This window comes from Harmonia axyridis, chromosome 3 (genome assembly GCF_914767665.1).
Source record: "Harmonia axyridis chromosome 3, icHarAxyr1.1, whole genome shotgun sequence".
Lineage (NCBI taxonomy): Eukaryota > Metazoa > Arthropoda > Insecta > Coleoptera > Coccinellidae > Harmonia > Harmonia axyridis.
In genome coordinates this window covers 2,559,853-2,578,227 of record NC_059503.1, presented here as the reverse complement: position 1 = coordinate 2,578,227, position 18,375 = coordinate 2,559,853, and the positions used below count along the sequence as shown (strand labels likewise).

Below are 18,375 nucleotides of genomic sequence, written 5' to 3'. Positions count from 1 at the left end.
GACGCTTGCGTCTCAACCTGTATTTTCCTCTTTTGCTGTCTGTATATCGCTGTTTGTTATGCTTGGAGAATGCAGAAAAACAAAGGGTAGCGAGGAAAATGGTAATTGCCCCACCCTCTGACTTCATACCGTTGATCTGAATCTAAGGGAGGGTGGAGGAAATACTAGGTTGAGAAATTTTAAATTATTGTTTTTCATCATTGATGACATACAGTGTCTGGTATAGAACATTGTAAGATCAGGGAAACAGTGTGAACTTTCACCAATGGACTAGTTTTCATTTTTTTGTTAAGGATTAATTCTAAAAATTCAAGTAAAATGAAACAAAAATGTGGAAGAATCATTAAAATATCTCTAGAAATGAAAAAGTTATGGGACTTTGAAGTTGCGCTTGGAAGAATAATTTCATAGTACGTGTAAGTGGCGTGACGTCACACACTAGACGACTGGTATTCGCAGAGTGCTTACGAATTCATTGGTGTACAATCACTTCTGCCGTTCGTGTCGTGTTTTGTTCGTTACACGATGGCTGAAATAACTTACTATATACATACATATAAATTACTCTTTTCTCTTTTTACTTTTTACTCCTCACATAAATATGTTTTGCCATTGATAGACTTCAACAACCAGGACTCAACTACAAACTGATTATGAAACGTTTTTTAAATAAATCATCGTTATAAGTTGAACCAAACTCAAAAGTAGATACTCACTTGAAAAGTTTAACTCCTTTTATTTCAGCACTGACATAAGATGGATTTGAAGAAAAAAACTCCATCACTGCGAATATATCTATTTTAGGCAAATTGTCACTTTGTCCTTTCACGAAGCCTTCTTCCATTATGGTGACATAAAAACAAAACTCGAGTTAAAACTACACTGTACAACTACAAACGGCGCGAGAGCCTTGGCTCGGCTAAGTATTCAAACGTAATTTATGGTGAAGCGATCACAGGCAAGTGCCGTGACGTCACAGACCAAAGACGTTCCGCGCTAAAATACGTAAATTTAAATAATCTATTTATCAGTCATTTATTGATGGATTTTCGAAATTTTTTTAACTGATTTATCAGTTTTGCTCTATATTTTAATTCTATCGTGTCAAATATAGTATTATCAACATCACTAAACTAGTCCATTGAAGTATAATTCCTCCAACTAGAACTGACCTAGGATTCCTTCTAGTCCATACAATACGAGACATTAAGATAACCCCAACTATAATCTGAAGGAAACTCTATTGTAAACTCCAAATCTCCTTTCAAACTCTTCAGTCAACTGAACTTATCTTCTGATCTAAGTATTACTATTACTCCAACAAGTTCCACTTTCCCATTATATGGAGAGAGTAAATATTACTAGAGGTAGCATTATAGGTAGGTTATATGTCAGCTATTACAGCTTGAATATATCCTTTGTTCTTTGTAGAGTATCAATGTGGAATGTCATATGAAGCACCTATTTCGAACATTTACGAAGATTGAAGAGAGGCATATTAAATTGAAAATTCATCGAATATCAGACAATTTTAAGCAATCATGAAAATGAAGACTGACGCATGTGTTGGAATCTGTTGCTTTAGTACATTATTGGCTTGTTAGCTAATTTATGATTGTCAAGAGTTGAAATCGGGAATTATGTTCAATAAAATTACTATAAATGTGAAAAGAATTTATTAAGTTATCATGAGATTACTACTGAGATTAATTCCTGTAGATTGATCAATCTCTCAACCTGTATTTTCCTCTTTTGCTGTCTGTATGTCGCTGTTTGTTATGCTTGGAGAATGCAGAAAAACAAAGAGTAGCGTGGAAAATTGTAATTGCCCCACCCTCTGACTTCATACCGTTGATCTGAATCTATGAGAGGGTGCAGGAAATTCTACGTCGAGAAATGTTGTTGTTGTTTACTTTGGATTGATTAACCAGACTCTCATAAGTATGCACTCCGGAAGGAAAATGCACCTGAAGCAGTTCGGAAGGTCTTGAGTTGATAAACGAAGACAATAGACTGGTTTGAGAGATACATAATAGATATGCATCGATTTCGAGCCATTGAAATTTAACTATCGATTTTTGTTGGAAACTTGAAAGATCAAAGCGAGTTGCCTACTTGTGTCTGAACGTAGCTGCGGATTAGGAACGGATGAATTTTTTTCACCTTTTTTTTTAAAGCTTGACTGAACATATTTAAGAGAATACTGGAAACATTTTTTCCTAGAGTGTGACAAGCTGGAATACTTGGACATCTTATTACATTGTATCGATATAATGTCAACTTAACATTGATAATCTATATCTAAGCACTTCAGAAAGTTTTTGACGATCATCTATGTTCTTAATCGGTGCTAAAAATTCCAACTAGAGACATAAACTTTTTCATTTTGTGGAAAATCTCTGATACATAGAAATTTTGTAGATTCTGTATGTACATGATATAGAACCTTCATATTTTTTTTTTACGAATTACGATATTTCTATGTTTTAGATATAGCTTGTGGAACCAGTCGTTTCACTACAGCAGTGCTTGAATTCTGTATTTTTCTCATTCCACTATTGATTCATACATAATGTTGTAAGAATATTGCTATTACTGTTTTATATATTTATTCGAAAATTAGAGATAGTATGTCGAAATTATAGAGCGATCATGAACTAGCAAAAAATAATTGGTGTTTCAACAGCGGTTAGCTTCGTTGGTTTCAAGCTGGTAAAGAGAAAAAAAATGATAAATTCCAAAGGGCGAATACTCGAATATCACAGACAATTCAAGCGAAAAGATGAAACAAAATAATATGAATCCAAATCTTCCCACTACCTGAAAATTTTATATCAAAGCAAAGCAATCAAGGCGTAAATTAAAGAAGAGCACTTTTCCTTAATTCTTCTGTGCATTGAGGCATTCACTGCCGACTGCTGTTTTCCAGTCAAATAAGATATTCGAGCTCAGCTACTCCGTCTCAAGTGAATTCATAATGACAACTGATTAATGTTCAACCTTTATGAACTCCGTGGAAAAAAATACAGCAATATAAATCCCGGAAATCCAATTTTGAAGACAGCCAACGTTATTGTATATTCTCGTAGCGAAACGCATGGGGAATATGGAAATTAATCAAGGTAGGAGTATTTTCCTTCTCTCTTTTGTGCTATGATACGATTGTAGCAATCAGATATACCTACTTGACGAGCTGAATTTATGGGCTACATATACTTTCTTGGGTCGGTCTTTGGCGCATATGCAATGGGTTTTCTAATAATTTTTATATATAAACACGAGTTAATTTTATGAGAAATCAATTTATGCTTATTAACGTTATCTGCCAAACGACCACCATGGCTACAGTTGAAGTACCATTCCAATGAATGAATTCCATGAAATTTTCTATGACCAATATGAGAAATAACATGGTCAGAATTCTTTTCTTTTCCGTAGTACGGAAAAAAACATCTAAAAGTGTTAAATCACTAGATCTCACTGGCCAATTCAATATATAGGGTGTTTTTTTCGAGGTATATAACTTTAAGTTGGCATTACTTTTCAAGATGGCGACCGCTTTAACAGCTGTCAAGTGATTTATTCTCAGTTTGGTTTGGCAATTCATCATAAATAGACTCACGACTGAACAACGCTTGCAAATAGTGCAATTTTATTTCGAAAATAATGGTTCTGTGCGGAATACGTATCGCGCACTACGTCCATTTCATTTTGTTTAGCGATGAAGTGCACTTCTGGTTGAATGGCTACGTCAACAAACAAAACTGCCGCATTTGGAGTGAAGCTAATCCTCAAGTGTATGTCGAAACACCGTTACATCCAGAAAAACTGACTGTTTGGTGCGCTTTATTGGCTGGTGGAATCATTGGTCCGTACTTCTTCAAAAGCGATGATGGCCAGAACGTTACAGTCGATGGTGATCGGTATAGAGCCATGATTATTAACTTTTTCATTCCTGAATTGAACAACCATGAGGTCCAGGAGCTGTGGTTCCAACAAGACGGCGCAACATGTCACACAGCTCGTGCCACAATCGATTTATTGAAAGACACGTTTGGTGACCGCCTAATTTCACGTTTTGGACCTGTGAATTGGCCTCCAAGATCTTGTGATTTAACACCGTTAGACTACTTTCCGTGGGGCTATGTAAAGTCATTGGTATATGCGGATGAGCCACAAACCCTTGACCATTTGGAAGACAACATTCGCCGTGTTATTGCCGATATACGGCCACAAATGTTGGAAAATTTCATCGAAAATTGGACGTCCAGATTGGACTACATCCGAGCCAGCCGTGGCGGTCATATGCCAGAAATCATATTTAAAATGTAATGCCACAAGATTATCCCGCGGATAAATAAAATTCATGTCAATGGAATAATCCATCGTTGTTTCATTGCAATTTAAAGTTCTATAGCTCTAAAAAAAACACCCTTTATTTTCAGTTTTTAGTGATAAGTTTCATATCCATATTAGGGTTTGTAGCTCTATTCGATAGACCCACAGATGAATCCCAAATCATCTGTGATTTCATTCGAAATTTCTTGGCATTGTATTTCTCCTACGACAGTGCTGAAACTCAATTTCAATCTTTGTCAATTTACGTGAAGAAAAATACCTCGAAAATATTCTTCGGTATATTTGCCGGGATCTAAACATATTTTTCTCATCAATTTCCCATCGTATTACGTTGAGATGTGGGAGGGATTTCAGATTATGCACAGAACCGCATTCAGTAATATGTGGTGAACGTATATTGTTATGGTTAACAGAGAATCATCAGAAATCCTTAGAAAACAAGTGCCTGCGCGTTTATTTGAATAAATACCAAGGACTCAGGTCGATGGCCAGATAAACATTTATTACTATTATTATAAATTTCAGTTCAATCACAATTGAAACCATTTGAAAGATCTAGGATATTTGCACACTGAACATTTTAACCCTGTACCATTTTCATGTAAACTGGCTGGATGGACATTTTCATTTCCACCTCGAATTCTTCATCAGCAAAACCATCATGTCTCAAAATTCGAATAAAATTCCGAAACTGACATGATTGTCGGTTTCTTATCCTCGCGTCTTACTATTTGTCAATACGGACCTGACGTAGGTAGGTGTGATCTTCACGTGAGATCATTCGAATCGGATATTTTCGTTCGGCAATATTTTCATTTAGTTTGACAACGAACCTATGCTGCAAAGTTGTAGCCGTTCTTAAATACGCTACTTCTGACACATAATCCGCTAGAGATGTCTGGTACAGTGGTGATAAAAACTACATGAATCGTATTATTTTAGAGGCTGCAATATCGCAATTATCATCATTCAGAAGATCAACGCGTTTGCCAGGTTCGAAAAGTGTATCCTAGATATAGATCGCATGAATGACACTAGTGGCAAGACTGAATATACAGGCCAACAGACATTTTGATGATTTTTAATACACTGCGCAAAAAAATTAACGCACATTATGGAAATCTCAAATTTATTCTACAACTGAAGGTGTTCTCAATGATAATTATCTTATCAGAATTATGCATGCATATGTTATCCACTTTCAACGTTTTTCTTCAATATAGATGTTTTTTCCCAGCAGGAATAAAAAAAGATGAGATTATCAGATTTTTAATGTTTTGGCTCCATTCTGAAATCAGTTGTTGAGAGTTTCTTCGTTGGGACAACGGTTTGTAACCGTTCGCCTCCTTCAAAATCAGCTTGAGCAAACCCATGGGGTGCAAATTAGCACTCAGACAATAAGAAATCGCCTCAGAGAATATGATTTAAGGCCTCGTGTCGCGGCAAGAGGCCCAGCTCTTACCCCAGCCTATCGAAGGGCGCGTTTGGATTTTGCGAGAGAGCATATCCATTGGGAAGAGGCTGATTAGGAAAGAGTTCTTTCCACAGATGAGTCTAGATTCTGCCTCTACCATTGTGATCGATGTTCCCTTGTATACAGACGTCCACATGAAAGATATGCTCAGTGCAGTCCTGAATACTACTGGTTTCGGGGGAGGATCGATTATTATGGTATGGGGTGGAATATCTTTGACTGCTCGCACAGACCTAGTGGTCGTTGAGAATGGAGCTATGAATGCTGATAGGTATATAAGGAACATTCTTGAAGAGCATGTAATGCCATTGGCCCCATACATTGGTGAAAATTTCATTTTTATGTACGATAATGCCAGACCCCATCGTGCGCGCATCGTTCAGGAGTACCTTGAAGAGGTTGAAGTCTCTCGAATGGAATGGCCGGCAAGAAGTCCAGATCTCAATCCGATTGAGCAGGTTTGGGACAACCTCAATAGAAGGCTGAGAAGTTCAGAAAATCATCCAGCTACTCTTAATGACTTAGGAATCCAACTCAGAGAAATCTGAGAAGGATTAGATCAGAACATTTTAAGATCACTCATTTTGAGTATGAACCGTCGTTGCCGAGCTGTTATTAACGCAAGGGGTGGAAATACCAAGTATTATTATTATTATTATCAGCATTCCAGTATTTTGAAAATTGTTTATTTCTCTTCTTTCACATAAGATTCGGTGAAATCCTGAATTTTTTCTTCCATTTAATGTGTCTTGTTTCGTTCAAAACCTTCCCGACAGAACATAAAAAATAAGTTATAAAGTCAATGTAGAGTTAACTTTCATTAAAATTGAGATTTTCAGAATGTGCGTTCATTTTTTTGCGCAGTGTATTTTGAGCTATAAGCACTCTGGAATAAATGTCTGTCAATATGTTGACGACACATTTCCTGGAAGATAGGGCGTTCCCCAGACTTGCCCCTCTCAGACTTTTTTGTGGGATCATTTAAGATCAAAGGATTATTTTATTTCACTCCGTGAAAATGAATGACGTCATGGGTGAAATTCTTATGCTTCATCAAAATAAAAGAATAAGATACAGTGGAATACACTTTTATTTACTCGATCCTAAGTCGCATGAGCATTTTGATACAATATATTACAATTCGCGACCATATTTGTTCTTAACATTACTTAACAGCTTTTAAGTTAACAATTAACATACTGATGGAAGTGAAATTTGAATTACCCATTTTTTTTTTCAATATTACGGAGTAAGAATTTTCTATGGCACCATGGAGTTATGTGAAAAATACACAAGTGTCCAGAAACTTCATGATCAAATTTTGTAACGAAAGTTCTCTCGATATTGGTAATGCGATTGTTCTTTTTTGAAAATGATTACTTTCTTTTATTGAGTTTCTGGAGAACGCTTGTATAAAAAATCTCCTATAAGAAATTTCTTACTCACTCTTGAAAATCTCCACCAATACCAATGATTGAGTAAGATGAGGCCTGGTGAAAAAATTTGTTTCATATGAAAAAGTTTTACGGATATTATTTTCGGGATTTTTGCCAGGGATTGTCAAAAAATAATTATTCCCAAGAAGGGGGTTTCGTGTAATTATTCTTATATGCATCGATTTTGGTGGTTTCTAAAGAGCTTTGAGCTCGTATCAAGTTATATAACAATTTTGCTTACGCCCTTGCATTTAGTGAGCAGATTTTTCGAAAGCGTGGCAAGTTTTGAGTACCGTTACAACATTCTGGAGATATTAAAAACCTTGAAAACACAAAAAACGATGGAGAAAGATTTTCGAAATCCTCTTTAGTTTTTTTTTTCGAATGTTGCAATGATACTGTGAAATTATTACATAATTATTGGGTGACTGTCTGTAATAAGTATCATATTTCGTAAATATGAACAACATTCATGTTTCACGAGCATTATTTGAAAGTCTCCCGCAAAAAAAGTGATACTTTAAAAATAAATTTCTTCCTAATCAACAATTCTTGCTGCAAATTCTACTTTCATGGTGTGCAAGAGCTACTGCAACAAAATCTGATTTCAGAAATTCGTCAAAAATATAACAGTTGAACAAATACATAAGAATATACCTAATTATAATATCGATGAAATGAAATACAAAATAAACACTATACCGATTTGTGAGAACTTATAATCTTATCTTTTACACATATTATGAAAAATTGAAAAAAATTCAACTTCAGAACTTTTAAGTCGATATTTCGAAATTTTCGAAAAGAAGTATGTATATGAGCATTTGGTGTAGCAGCTTACACTAAGATTTTCAGAATATAGAAGACAGTTTTTAGGAAGCCCAATAATAAACAACATTCAAATAACACTATTAGAATTATTTACTTTACAAACATATTCACTACCAACATAGAACAAATCATTCGAAATATATATGCGTAGAATATGTATCGAAAAAATTATCGCCATAAAAATACAAACTAATTCACAAGAGAGATCAGATTATCTAGTTTTTATTGTTGCCGTTTTGAGCTATGAAAATCTGTCATCACTGTATCGATTTCAAAGATCCGTTTACAATTGTATCTATCATGAGGAGAACTATAGAAGGATTATAACAGAAATAATTTTTTCCAGTGATGACAAGTATTCGAAGTATATTTGTCTATCTTGTATTTTACGAAGAAAATCATTTTATATTGAAAGATATGAAATATTTTACTATAGTATCTTGTTACATTATTTGTGAGAAGGCAAATGGGTCATCTCTTATAAAAATGGATGAGATGGTGTTGCGATTTTCCAATGATTTTCCTCGTGAATGTTTTCTAACAAACTAAAATTCATCTTTCGAAGATGAAAAATGTATTAAAACCCCACGAAATAATTAAATGTTCAATGAATGCAGTAAAAAGACACCCGTTTATATGTAACAAGTCATTTGGAAACGAGAAGTACAAGCTTCAACAAAGTAAGGACTTCTGGTTTCTTTTACGAAAGCGACCGTTACAATTTTTCGAAAATAAAGTTTTTACATCCGTCGGCGTCATGATTATTATAATTATAATATCAATAAAGACTAAATGCACATTTGTTCGTTATCAAACTAATCACACTCATTTAAATCTGTCCAACTGTTTAATAATAACAACATAACCTACGGATGTAGGTACTACACGGCAGTAGATGTCGCTCTCGGCGACTGTTTCAAGCTCCTCCTCCATCCGCCAGAGGGCCTTCTATCGAGGTATGCATCAGGAAGATGATTATTCGTTGTAAAAATAAAATCTAGAGCTCCTGGTATAACAATTTGAACATCGATAGTTCGGTAACTTTGTAAGTATAGTGCAAAACTATCTATTATTGCAAATGTATATATAAATATTCGAAATTGTGATTGATCAAAGTTTTTCTATCGACGTACAAAATAGGTTTTTCACGTTCGTTTTTCATTGAAGTCTCTAGGTGGTGATTCGTCTAACTCTTCTCCTTTTTCTTCTTCTTCTTCATAGTTAGGTCATACACGAACAACAACTACGTCTTGCGTATACTTCGCACTAACATTTAATAATATTTTATAATTTCTTTTAACCACGAGATTATTTTTTCATAATGCTATTATTGTAGGGATAATGAATGTATCGGCATTCTGCAGTTTTCGACTTTACCGATGGTTTTGATAAATGTTTATTACCGATGGCGCTAGGCTGTCGACAATACTTCTTGTGATTGTCCGACCAACAAATGAATCCACTCATGAACAGAATAATTCGATTTTTTTGTGCTCAAAACAATCAATAATGAAGAATCAGATGTCATATGTCAAACAAGACAGAGAAAGGTCACATGTCAAACTTGGCAAAAAGATGTCATATGCCTAACCTCAAAGGGATGGACAAGTTAAATCAACTAAGAATACAGGGAGATAGTAATTAAATGCGAAAGATTTGATTGAGTGATTGGATAATTGAGTAATCTTTGTCGTTTTCATTATGTGAAAAGTTTACGAAAACAGAAATATTTATAATTACACCCCTACGATGGTATATTTTCAAAGAATATAAGGCACGATACTGAACTCCCTTCTAATAAATTTTTTTTTAGAAAATTTCTATTGAATGTTAGCATTAATGATGTTTTCAAGATTTTCAATTATTATATCTAGTACAAAATCAGTTGAGGTTTAGGTTTTCACATCGATTGTAGGTGTAATTCTATGCAAACAATCATATCGACACAAATTTTACAACATCTGTTCATCTTGAAAGATTCAACAAAAAAGTCAGCAGTTACCGATCAACTCCTTAGATCGAGAAGTGATTTGTTGAATGGATGTAAAAGAGAGAACATATTGTAAAACGAATACCTTATAGATATGGAGAAACATCCTAGTATCTCAGAAACATAAATGATGGAAATTAATGCAAACCTTAGAAAAACAGTAACAATTATGAAACAAAAATGTTCTCAATGCAACTCTTGTGTTTTGGTGAGGACTGAAAACTTCTGCAATATGAAACAAAAGACATGAAATCGATTGATGCCTTCATGAAATGTTGGGAACATTCGATTCATGGCGGATTCTTCCATTATATTCACCAAAATCCAAAGCTATAATAGAATCGTTTTCTATGGTGTTATCATTTGGTGCATAAAATTTAATTGCTATAAGCGTCCTAGTCTACCCCATATAAAAATTTCTTGCATTGTCAACATCTGCTTGGGCTCCACAAAACCAGACAAGAAGGATCAGGCGTTCGATCTGTATCATCTAAGAGCTACTAGAAACCGAGAAGGAATTGGTGAAAAGACTCAAATGGGTACATAAGAAGAAGAAAGATGTTGATTTTCAAGAATAAAAAGACTAGTAATTGAGGTAGAAGGTTCTTCTAGTGGTGGAAAGACTGAAAACTCAAAAGAGTAGTCGAAAATCAACACAAAAAACTCCGCTTAAAATCTATCAAAATTTTTCTAGAAGCTCTAAGATCCTCCCATCAACATTCTTCCCTAACCATCAAAATCCCCAATCCCATGAAACCCGTAATCACGTTTTTAGACCCTGTAGCGCGTGTCAGTACCGCCGACAGTCCCACCAAGAACTCTAGCGCCATCTATGCGACGCAAAATCGGCATCAAACACTGTCCACGGTGGCGAAACGCTCGCCAAGTTCTTCGCACATGCGCGGAGGGGGCCTACGCGAGGAACCAGCCGGGACGGGGAGCTGGAGCGGTCTGTGAACCCCCCTTCTACGCCGTCTACGTTTCCGGTGGCATATAACACACAGAGTCACTAGCACTATCAATATGGCGGCTATCGCACCCATCAGGAGCAGTGTGTGATCCTCCTTAGGAGTGTCCTTGACACCTGGAAGAAGAAAAGTCGTTAGGAATCATCGAAAGACAAACTGTCTGCTGCCGTACATGGCTGACGAAAATTATTAGCCCAAGAAACGAACCCTGCCTCACCCACCTATAAGTAGAATGATTATTTCCAAGCGTTGTTGTATTTCTATATTTTTCTGAAACATTGACAGCACATAACGTGATCCTTGAGGGATACCCCTATCTCTAACCTAACTAAAATTTTGTCAAGAAATTCATATGGTCCGTACGTTACAGATCTATCAACTTTCTAGTCTGATTACTTTTCATACCTCTCAACCACATGCCACTCTCCGAATTGTCAAAAACCCTGTTCGAAAAGAAGAAATGAATGCGCTAGAGGATGAAATGTGGTAATTACAGAAAAAGACTCACGTTATAGTGAGAGAAGCATGCCGTTGGTTTCTGCCATCAAGACAGCCAAGCCACCGTCTGCAGAAGCAGGAGTAAAATCAACCCTAGTGGTGACAGGGGCTGGCAACAGTTCGCCAAATGCGATTCACCTGCATTAAGAGAAAGTTGTCGTAAGAAGTGGGGACGATGAAGGGTTGAATAGCTTAGGGGATGAGGGAGATTTCGATTTGAATGAAGACAGCTCAACAAAAAGATTCAGTTATGGTAAAATCAACAAGAATTACTCTTCATGTCTATGCCTTCGTTCATACCGTCATGAAGTATTTAACTTTTTCATCTTACATTCTAGATCTGATCGAAACTACTCAAGCTCAGAATTCCATATAAGTGTCAACATCCGACAATAGATGGAGTTCTGTTGCATGAAAATATAACCCCTGCCACCACATTTGATCCGAGTCTCATTCCCAAAAAAATTCAGAAATCAGGTTCCCGATGGATACTTCACAAGAAACTTACAATCAGCTTCGTCTGAGTTATCCTCAGCACCACAGTTGTTCACCGAATTGCACTTGAGCTTATTAGGAATACAGAAACCGCTAGTTTCACACTGGAACTCGTCACAGCTAGGCCCCTCCTGGACCTCTGTCCATACAGCTCGAAAACCTTGAGCTCCAACTGCCTTATCAGCTGCCACAAAACTGGAAAAGTTCATTGGTTATAATCTGGTCCTAGATGTTCATCTTGTATCATATTATAGTCAATTACCATAGTTTGGCCTTTGAAGCATTCAATAGCTTTAATATTTCTTGAACTCACCTGAACCTCATGGTGTTCGACGTTGAAAGATATTCCCATTTATCCATAGCACCTTTTTCTCCACAGAGTTCTTTGGGATATGATGATAAGTCAGTCCAAAGTCTTAATACAGCGGCTGGACAACCTCGGACTGAAATATAGAAATAGATACTCATTTCTTAGACCTTACATCAGGAAGGAAATATTATACAAGATCATAGTTCTTTTTTATCGAACACTCTGAATATAATTATACTCACGTGCAGGATCCCCCTCGATCGCAAACCTCTCAAAATTGAGCAGTATTTTATATTTGGGACGCACGCTGACATACCAATTACAGCTAACTGACGATTGCCCTCTCGCTGGGACATCGTAGTTGGCTGGAAATTTGGGAGTGGATATGACACCAGACTCAAGGCTACTGACGTTACCCCCACAGTCCCCAAATATAGACTTCGCTGACTCAAAACTGTATCTGGAAAGTGAACAAGAGTTCAAATTCATCCTTGGAATAACTGAATGATGGAAATTATATTTTTGTCACTGAAATTTAGATTAGTAGTAATTGATTAGATTAGATCAATTTAGAATAGATGAAATGGAAATTTTCAAGGCAATACTTTAGGCTAGGTCCTCCCAGAGAAAGGAAATGCTTGGCTAAGCTTAGAAGTTCATGATAAAGAGTGTCAGATCACCAGTTGGACAAGGTTAAGATGAACTGAAATTTGTGCCATCCGAAGTTAAAGAGGCCACAAATGAACCATGAGATTTGCAGTATTTCATTGAGAGCATGCCATCATCTTCTTGTCCTTTTGTAGCTACCTACTCACCTCGCCTTAAAACCACTATATACACCCTCAGAGTCTGTGTGAAGAACAATCTTCAACCCTATAGCACCTCTATTTGATTCGATAGGACCTGGAGCCGAAGTGCTGCAGTACCTTCCTACCATTTTTTCCGTACTGTCACGATATACGTTATATATTTCTAACCAGTCTTCTTGACATAAAACAACTCTGGAATACAACAGGAAGTTAGCACCTTAGTGGGACAATGAAGGTGTCCTACTTACCCATAGGAGCCAACAGAAGCGTTTGCTGAATCAGCGTGTATCTTAAAATTGTCGAAAATGAGTGTAACTTGCTCGTTGTTGTTCGTCAAGAACAAATATGAACAGTTCATGTCACTCGGGTAGTTGGAGGGGTAGCGGGGCGAGTTGAAATCCCCACTCTTTTTACTCGAGCTCCGATACGTGAACGAGCAGGTACCATCAGGGGCTGCAGTCCCAGGAACACGATACTCTGCAAAAAAAAAATTAAGTAATCGCAAAAACAGAAAAGTTGAGAATTGCAGAGACTAGACAATATGTTTAGGATTCATTACCTGTTTCAAAGGTGTAGTTGGCTTTAAAACCACGCCCCATCAGCTCCCCGCTACTGAAGACCATCACCAATCTTGGTCCTTCTGAAACGACAACAGCTGGCAAACTCTCTTCGCCACACATTTCATGATCGAATTTGTCGTAGGAATCTGTAGTCTCTTGTCCCTTTAGGTAGATCTTCAGGTAACCGTCTGTACAGCTAAAATGAATTGACATAGATGAAGACCTCTAACTAAAGATCCAATATGAATGCTTAATTTAAGTGTTAAATAAAGAGTGGGTAGACATCGAAAGCTAGATATCGAAAATTACGATACATGGCGATATTTTATAGTAAAAATCTAAATGATTCAATGAGATTCATTGGGAAAGAAAAGAGATAGAATAACTAGCAAACTGGAGCCAGTTTCTGGGTGTGATATTAAAAAAAACCATGTTGAGAAGCACAGCTAAAATCTAATGCAACTACATCGGTGTACTTACTCTCCTTTGGGACCCTTGGGGATGTCGAAGAGCACAAACTCCAGACGGACTCTCTCGAGATGCTGTGCGTCCTGCATACCGTATATGAAATAACGACAGACCAGTTTTGGCATGTAAGGGAAAGGGTAGTTAGGGCTGAAGACGAATCCACTGGATTCTTTTTTGCTGAGGATCTTCTGGTCGCATTCAGTGCCTCTTATGTGTTCTCCGTCGTTTTTGCTTATAAAATCTGAAATAGACATCGTCATCAGTGAGGGTTGCTTACAATCAATTTGAAGAAGGTTAAACTTGCTGACGAAGGTGATTTTTGATTACTGACATGGAAAACTTAAACCTCAAGGAAGAACAAGCTTCTATCAAACTAGATGCGATGGAGTTTAGGTTAGGTGTGGGTGAGAAGAGTTGGATAAGGTCTCAGATGGAGGGTGAAGGATCTGGTAGTCACATGAACTCTCTTCTTCGAGTTCTATCAGACTAGATGTGGTTGAGTAGAGTTGGATTTGGAAGGGATCAGGTCTGATACTCACCTAGTTTCGTGAAGGAATTCGAGAACTCGAAGATGCCTTTGAAGCCTCTATTCTGGGTGTTGGCAGTGCGGGAGAGGGTTACGAAGGCTACTAGAAGCGCTGATTCTGAGGAATAAACGACCAGATTACGTTGTTGACCGCAATACGTTCCTATAACTGCGGAATTGTTGTCGGGACCATCGTAGACTTTCACGTAATCAAAAGGGCAGCTGAAACAGAAGCAAATCACCTCTTTGAAATCTAGATATCGAAATATTCCAAATTGTTGAGTATCCGAGATTTACATCCGGTAAAATACTGAAACACTAGCTTGAGCTGCTTTCCAGGAGAGGCGCTGTATTTGTACATATATTTTCCACTGAAGCTATCAATTGAACGGGTAATTTTAGAAACATCGCTTTGAAAAAACAACAAGTATTTTTTTTCTGGAGTCCATGTGGGAATTAGCGGTGGTGTACGCTGTACAATGTTAGATATGTAGTACACTGAGCGCCACCTAGTATCATATTACTATAATAAGGAATGAATCACTATAATTGTCTACAGGTTTCTTGACTGGCTAATGAGCCACATTGTTCTCTGAGGAAAAGTCCGGAGATTATTGTATGTAATGAAATATTCGTCAGGGAATTTATACTCGAGTATAATCAAGGGACATCCTGTATATGGGTTGATCTGAGCGAACAAACGAATTAGTACGGTAGGTTATTCCAGCCGACGTTTCGATGATAATACCTCTCAACCTTGAAACTACCCCCTTGAAAGCTCCCTCAACCATAACCGTTCAAATACAGAGCTCAGATAACAGTTTAACCCCGCCGAGGGTATTTTTGCTGACCGATAATGAACCTGGAGAGTGTGAAACTTACTGCGGTCCTCCGAAGAAGAGGTCAAAGTCCCTGAACTCGATGCGTATTCTCTCGCCGGGCACTCCCAAGAACTGAAAGTGGCAGTTTAATGCCTTGGGGTAGGCACCAGGGTAGGTGGGGGATACGATCACCCCCGTCGGCCTCACAGCGCCCTTCACCAGGAAACTGCAAGGGCTACCCGCCACTGGACTGCCGACCTCGTACTCGGCTGGAAAAAGAACATTTTTTCAACTCTTGTTACATAATACACTCTATACTGCATTGGACAAAAAGCAGTACAACCTTATTTTTGCTGTTTTGTATTTATTTAACCATGTAATACTACAAAGGGTTGAAGCTAGGTCCTACAAAACCCAAAAACAATGATTTCATGAGAAAAAAATAGACATTACTGAAAAAATGCTATCTCAGGATGTAATATTGATATGTGAGATGTTTCCTCCTTTTGTCATCCACAAACAATCAAAGACCGAATAGAAAGAAAAGAAGAGGAAAATCAATACTCTTGTTTGCTACAAAATATTAACTCAGAATTCAGATAATCAAGAGCGAATCATTTTGAACTGTAGTCCCATTTCCTCAAAGCGATTTTGGAAAGGTAATTGTTCAAATGACCGCATCATTCTATATCTATTTAACAAATAGCATTTTATCTCTGTTCATGGCATTTGGATTTTCAAAATATCAAAACGTATTATTGTAAATAATGTACACAAAAAGATAAAGGGAATTGGGAAATGATTTCGATTGGACACCTGGGAGGCATAATATCACAAGTATACTCTTAGAAGATTCCAAGAGTTGAAAATTCTGTCCAGCAGGAATTCTTGTAGAAAGGTCGTCCTGCATACCTCTTATAGTAAATTGATGGCTTCTTAAGTTCGTTGTATTGTGTTCAAACAAGTTTCAATTGCTCTTCCAAAGTCACCAGATAAATTTCGAAAATATTGATGTTTATATTTACTTATTTCAACCAAATTTGAGGTTTTCTTTAGTATTTTCAATGATAGATCTTTTGAATGTTTCGAAACCATGATTTTATGATTTGTGAATATGGATACTCACTGTCGTTGATGAAGCTGTATCTGCCTGAGAACAATTCTGGCGTTGAAACGTTCTTGTCTGTGTAAAAAGCCAATGCCATGGTCCTGTATAGTGACACTCTCAGTCTAGGTGGTATGGGCCCACAGTACCTTCCTCCAAAAGGAGAATTGATCAGTTCCGCAGCATCCGGCTGTACCACTTCTGAATATACATCCATATATTCGTGGACACAGCTGCGGCAGAGATATTTTAAATCAGAGATGTAGAAAGAGCAGTTGGAAAGCAATGAGTAGTAATTGGTTAAATAATGGAAAGGAAACTTGAAGAAATTAAAAGAAGTGGTCCAATATTAGAGCCATGCATGTACCCAATACAACCAAAGCAAGAAAACAATGTCTTATCATGTCATAATTTTAACATATATTTTAAGTCTGGAATTAGATATACAATATCTAATTCCAAAACTCGTTTGATCTTCAAACATATATTTTTAACAGCAATTTATGACCAATTATACAGTCATTGATTCCATGCAGAATACCTACCAAGTCCTCAATGGTTTAGACTGGTTTTGTGTACTTTAAGTGCACAAAACAAGAAACAGAAATTTACAAAGAAATCACAGGTTTATCATGCAACATTCAAGATGTTTCAAACATAGGGGGATGAAGTGTTAGTAATTTGGATGTTATCCAAATGAGAAGCAAAGTGCATCCAATGAATATCTTATTCATTGGCGGAGTCTTAGAAGTGAGGGAAAGTTAGTCTTCATTCATTTCTTTTTTTCATGTTGTTGAAATACACTGCGCAAAAAAATTAACGCACATTATGGAAATCTCAAATTTATTCTACAACTGAATGATAATTCAGTTTAATTTATTTTTATCAGAATTATGCATGCATATGTTATCCACTTTCAATGTTTTTCTTCAATACAGATGTTTTTTCCCAGCAGGAATAAAAAAAGATGAGATTATCAGATTTTGAATGTATTGGCTCCATTCTGAAATCAGTTGTTCTCGATCAATTCTAGTGATCAATAGTTTTCCTTTCGTTTGATTTTTTACACTCGATTGCTATGCAACGCGAAACACGCAATTTGACCAAAGAGGAATGTGCCTAAGCGTTTTGCGAGAAGAAGGGTGGATATACACAAGAATTGCAGAAAGGTTTGGAGTTTCCCATACAAGTGTGTCCAGAATGTTGCAGCGATTCAGGGAGACAGTATGAATGTCCGAAGACCAGGACAGGGTAGATCACGGGTAACAACTGCCATTCAAGAACGTTACTTGAGAGTTTCTTCGTTGAGACAACGGTTTGCAACCGCTCGCCTTCTTCAAAATCAGCTTGAGCAAACTCATGGGGGCAAATTAGCACTCAGACAATAAGAAATCGCCTCAGTGAATATGATTTAAGGTCTCGTGTCGCGGCAAGAGGCCCAGCTCTTACCCCAGCCCATCGAAGGGCGCGTTTGGATTTTGCGAGAGAGCATATCCATTGGGAAGAGGCTGATTGGGAAAGAATTCTCTTCACAGATGATCTAGATTCTGCCTCCACCATTGTGATCGACGTTCCCTTGTATACAGACGTCCACATGAAAGATATGCTCAGTGCAATTTCCTGAATACTACTGGTTTCGGTGGAGGATCGATTATGGTATGGGGTGGAATATCTTTGACTGCTCGCATAGACATAGTGGTCGTTGATAATGGAGCTATGAATGCT

At 37.1% G+C, this 18,375-nt stretch overlaps 1 protein-coding gene across 4 annotated transcripts in view; it reads right to left on the bottom strand.

Moving 5' to 3' along the window:
- Positions 1-6,905: 6,905 nt before the first annotated feature.
- LOC123676993 (cubilin) overlaps positions 6,906-18,375 on the bottom strand; it is a 69,784-nt gene continuing 58,314 nt past the window's right edge. For 3 of the 4 annotated variants that reach the window (XM_045613364.1, XM_045613363.1, XM_045613365.1), the window contains 11 exons: positions 16,672-16,883; positions 15,607-15,814; positions 14,738-14,946; positions 14,211-14,439; positions 13,730-13,926; positions 13,419-13,647; positions 13,177-13,362; positions 12,604-12,821; positions 12,365-12,494; positions 12,065-12,246; positions 6,906-11,174 (listed from right to left, as the gene is read on the bottom strand). In XM_045613364.1, the coding sequence (XP_045469320.1) occupies positions 10,942-11,174; positions 12,065-12,246; positions 12,365-12,494; positions 12,604-12,821; positions 13,177-13,362; positions 13,419-13,647; positions 13,730-13,926; positions 14,211-14,439; positions 14,738-14,946; positions 15,607-15,814; positions 16,672-16,883 (2,233 nt within the window). In that variant the 3' untranslated portion in view covers positions 6,906-10,941. Of the gene's footprint in view, positions 11,175-11,566; positions 11,695-12,064; positions 12,247-12,364; positions 12,495-12,603; positions 12,822-13,176; positions 13,363-13,418; positions 13,648-13,729; positions 13,927-14,210; positions 14,440-14,737; positions 14,947-15,606; positions 15,815-16,671; positions 16,884-18,375 lie in introns of all 4 variants that reach the window. The other variant, XM_045613366.1, reaches the window with a different exon arrangement.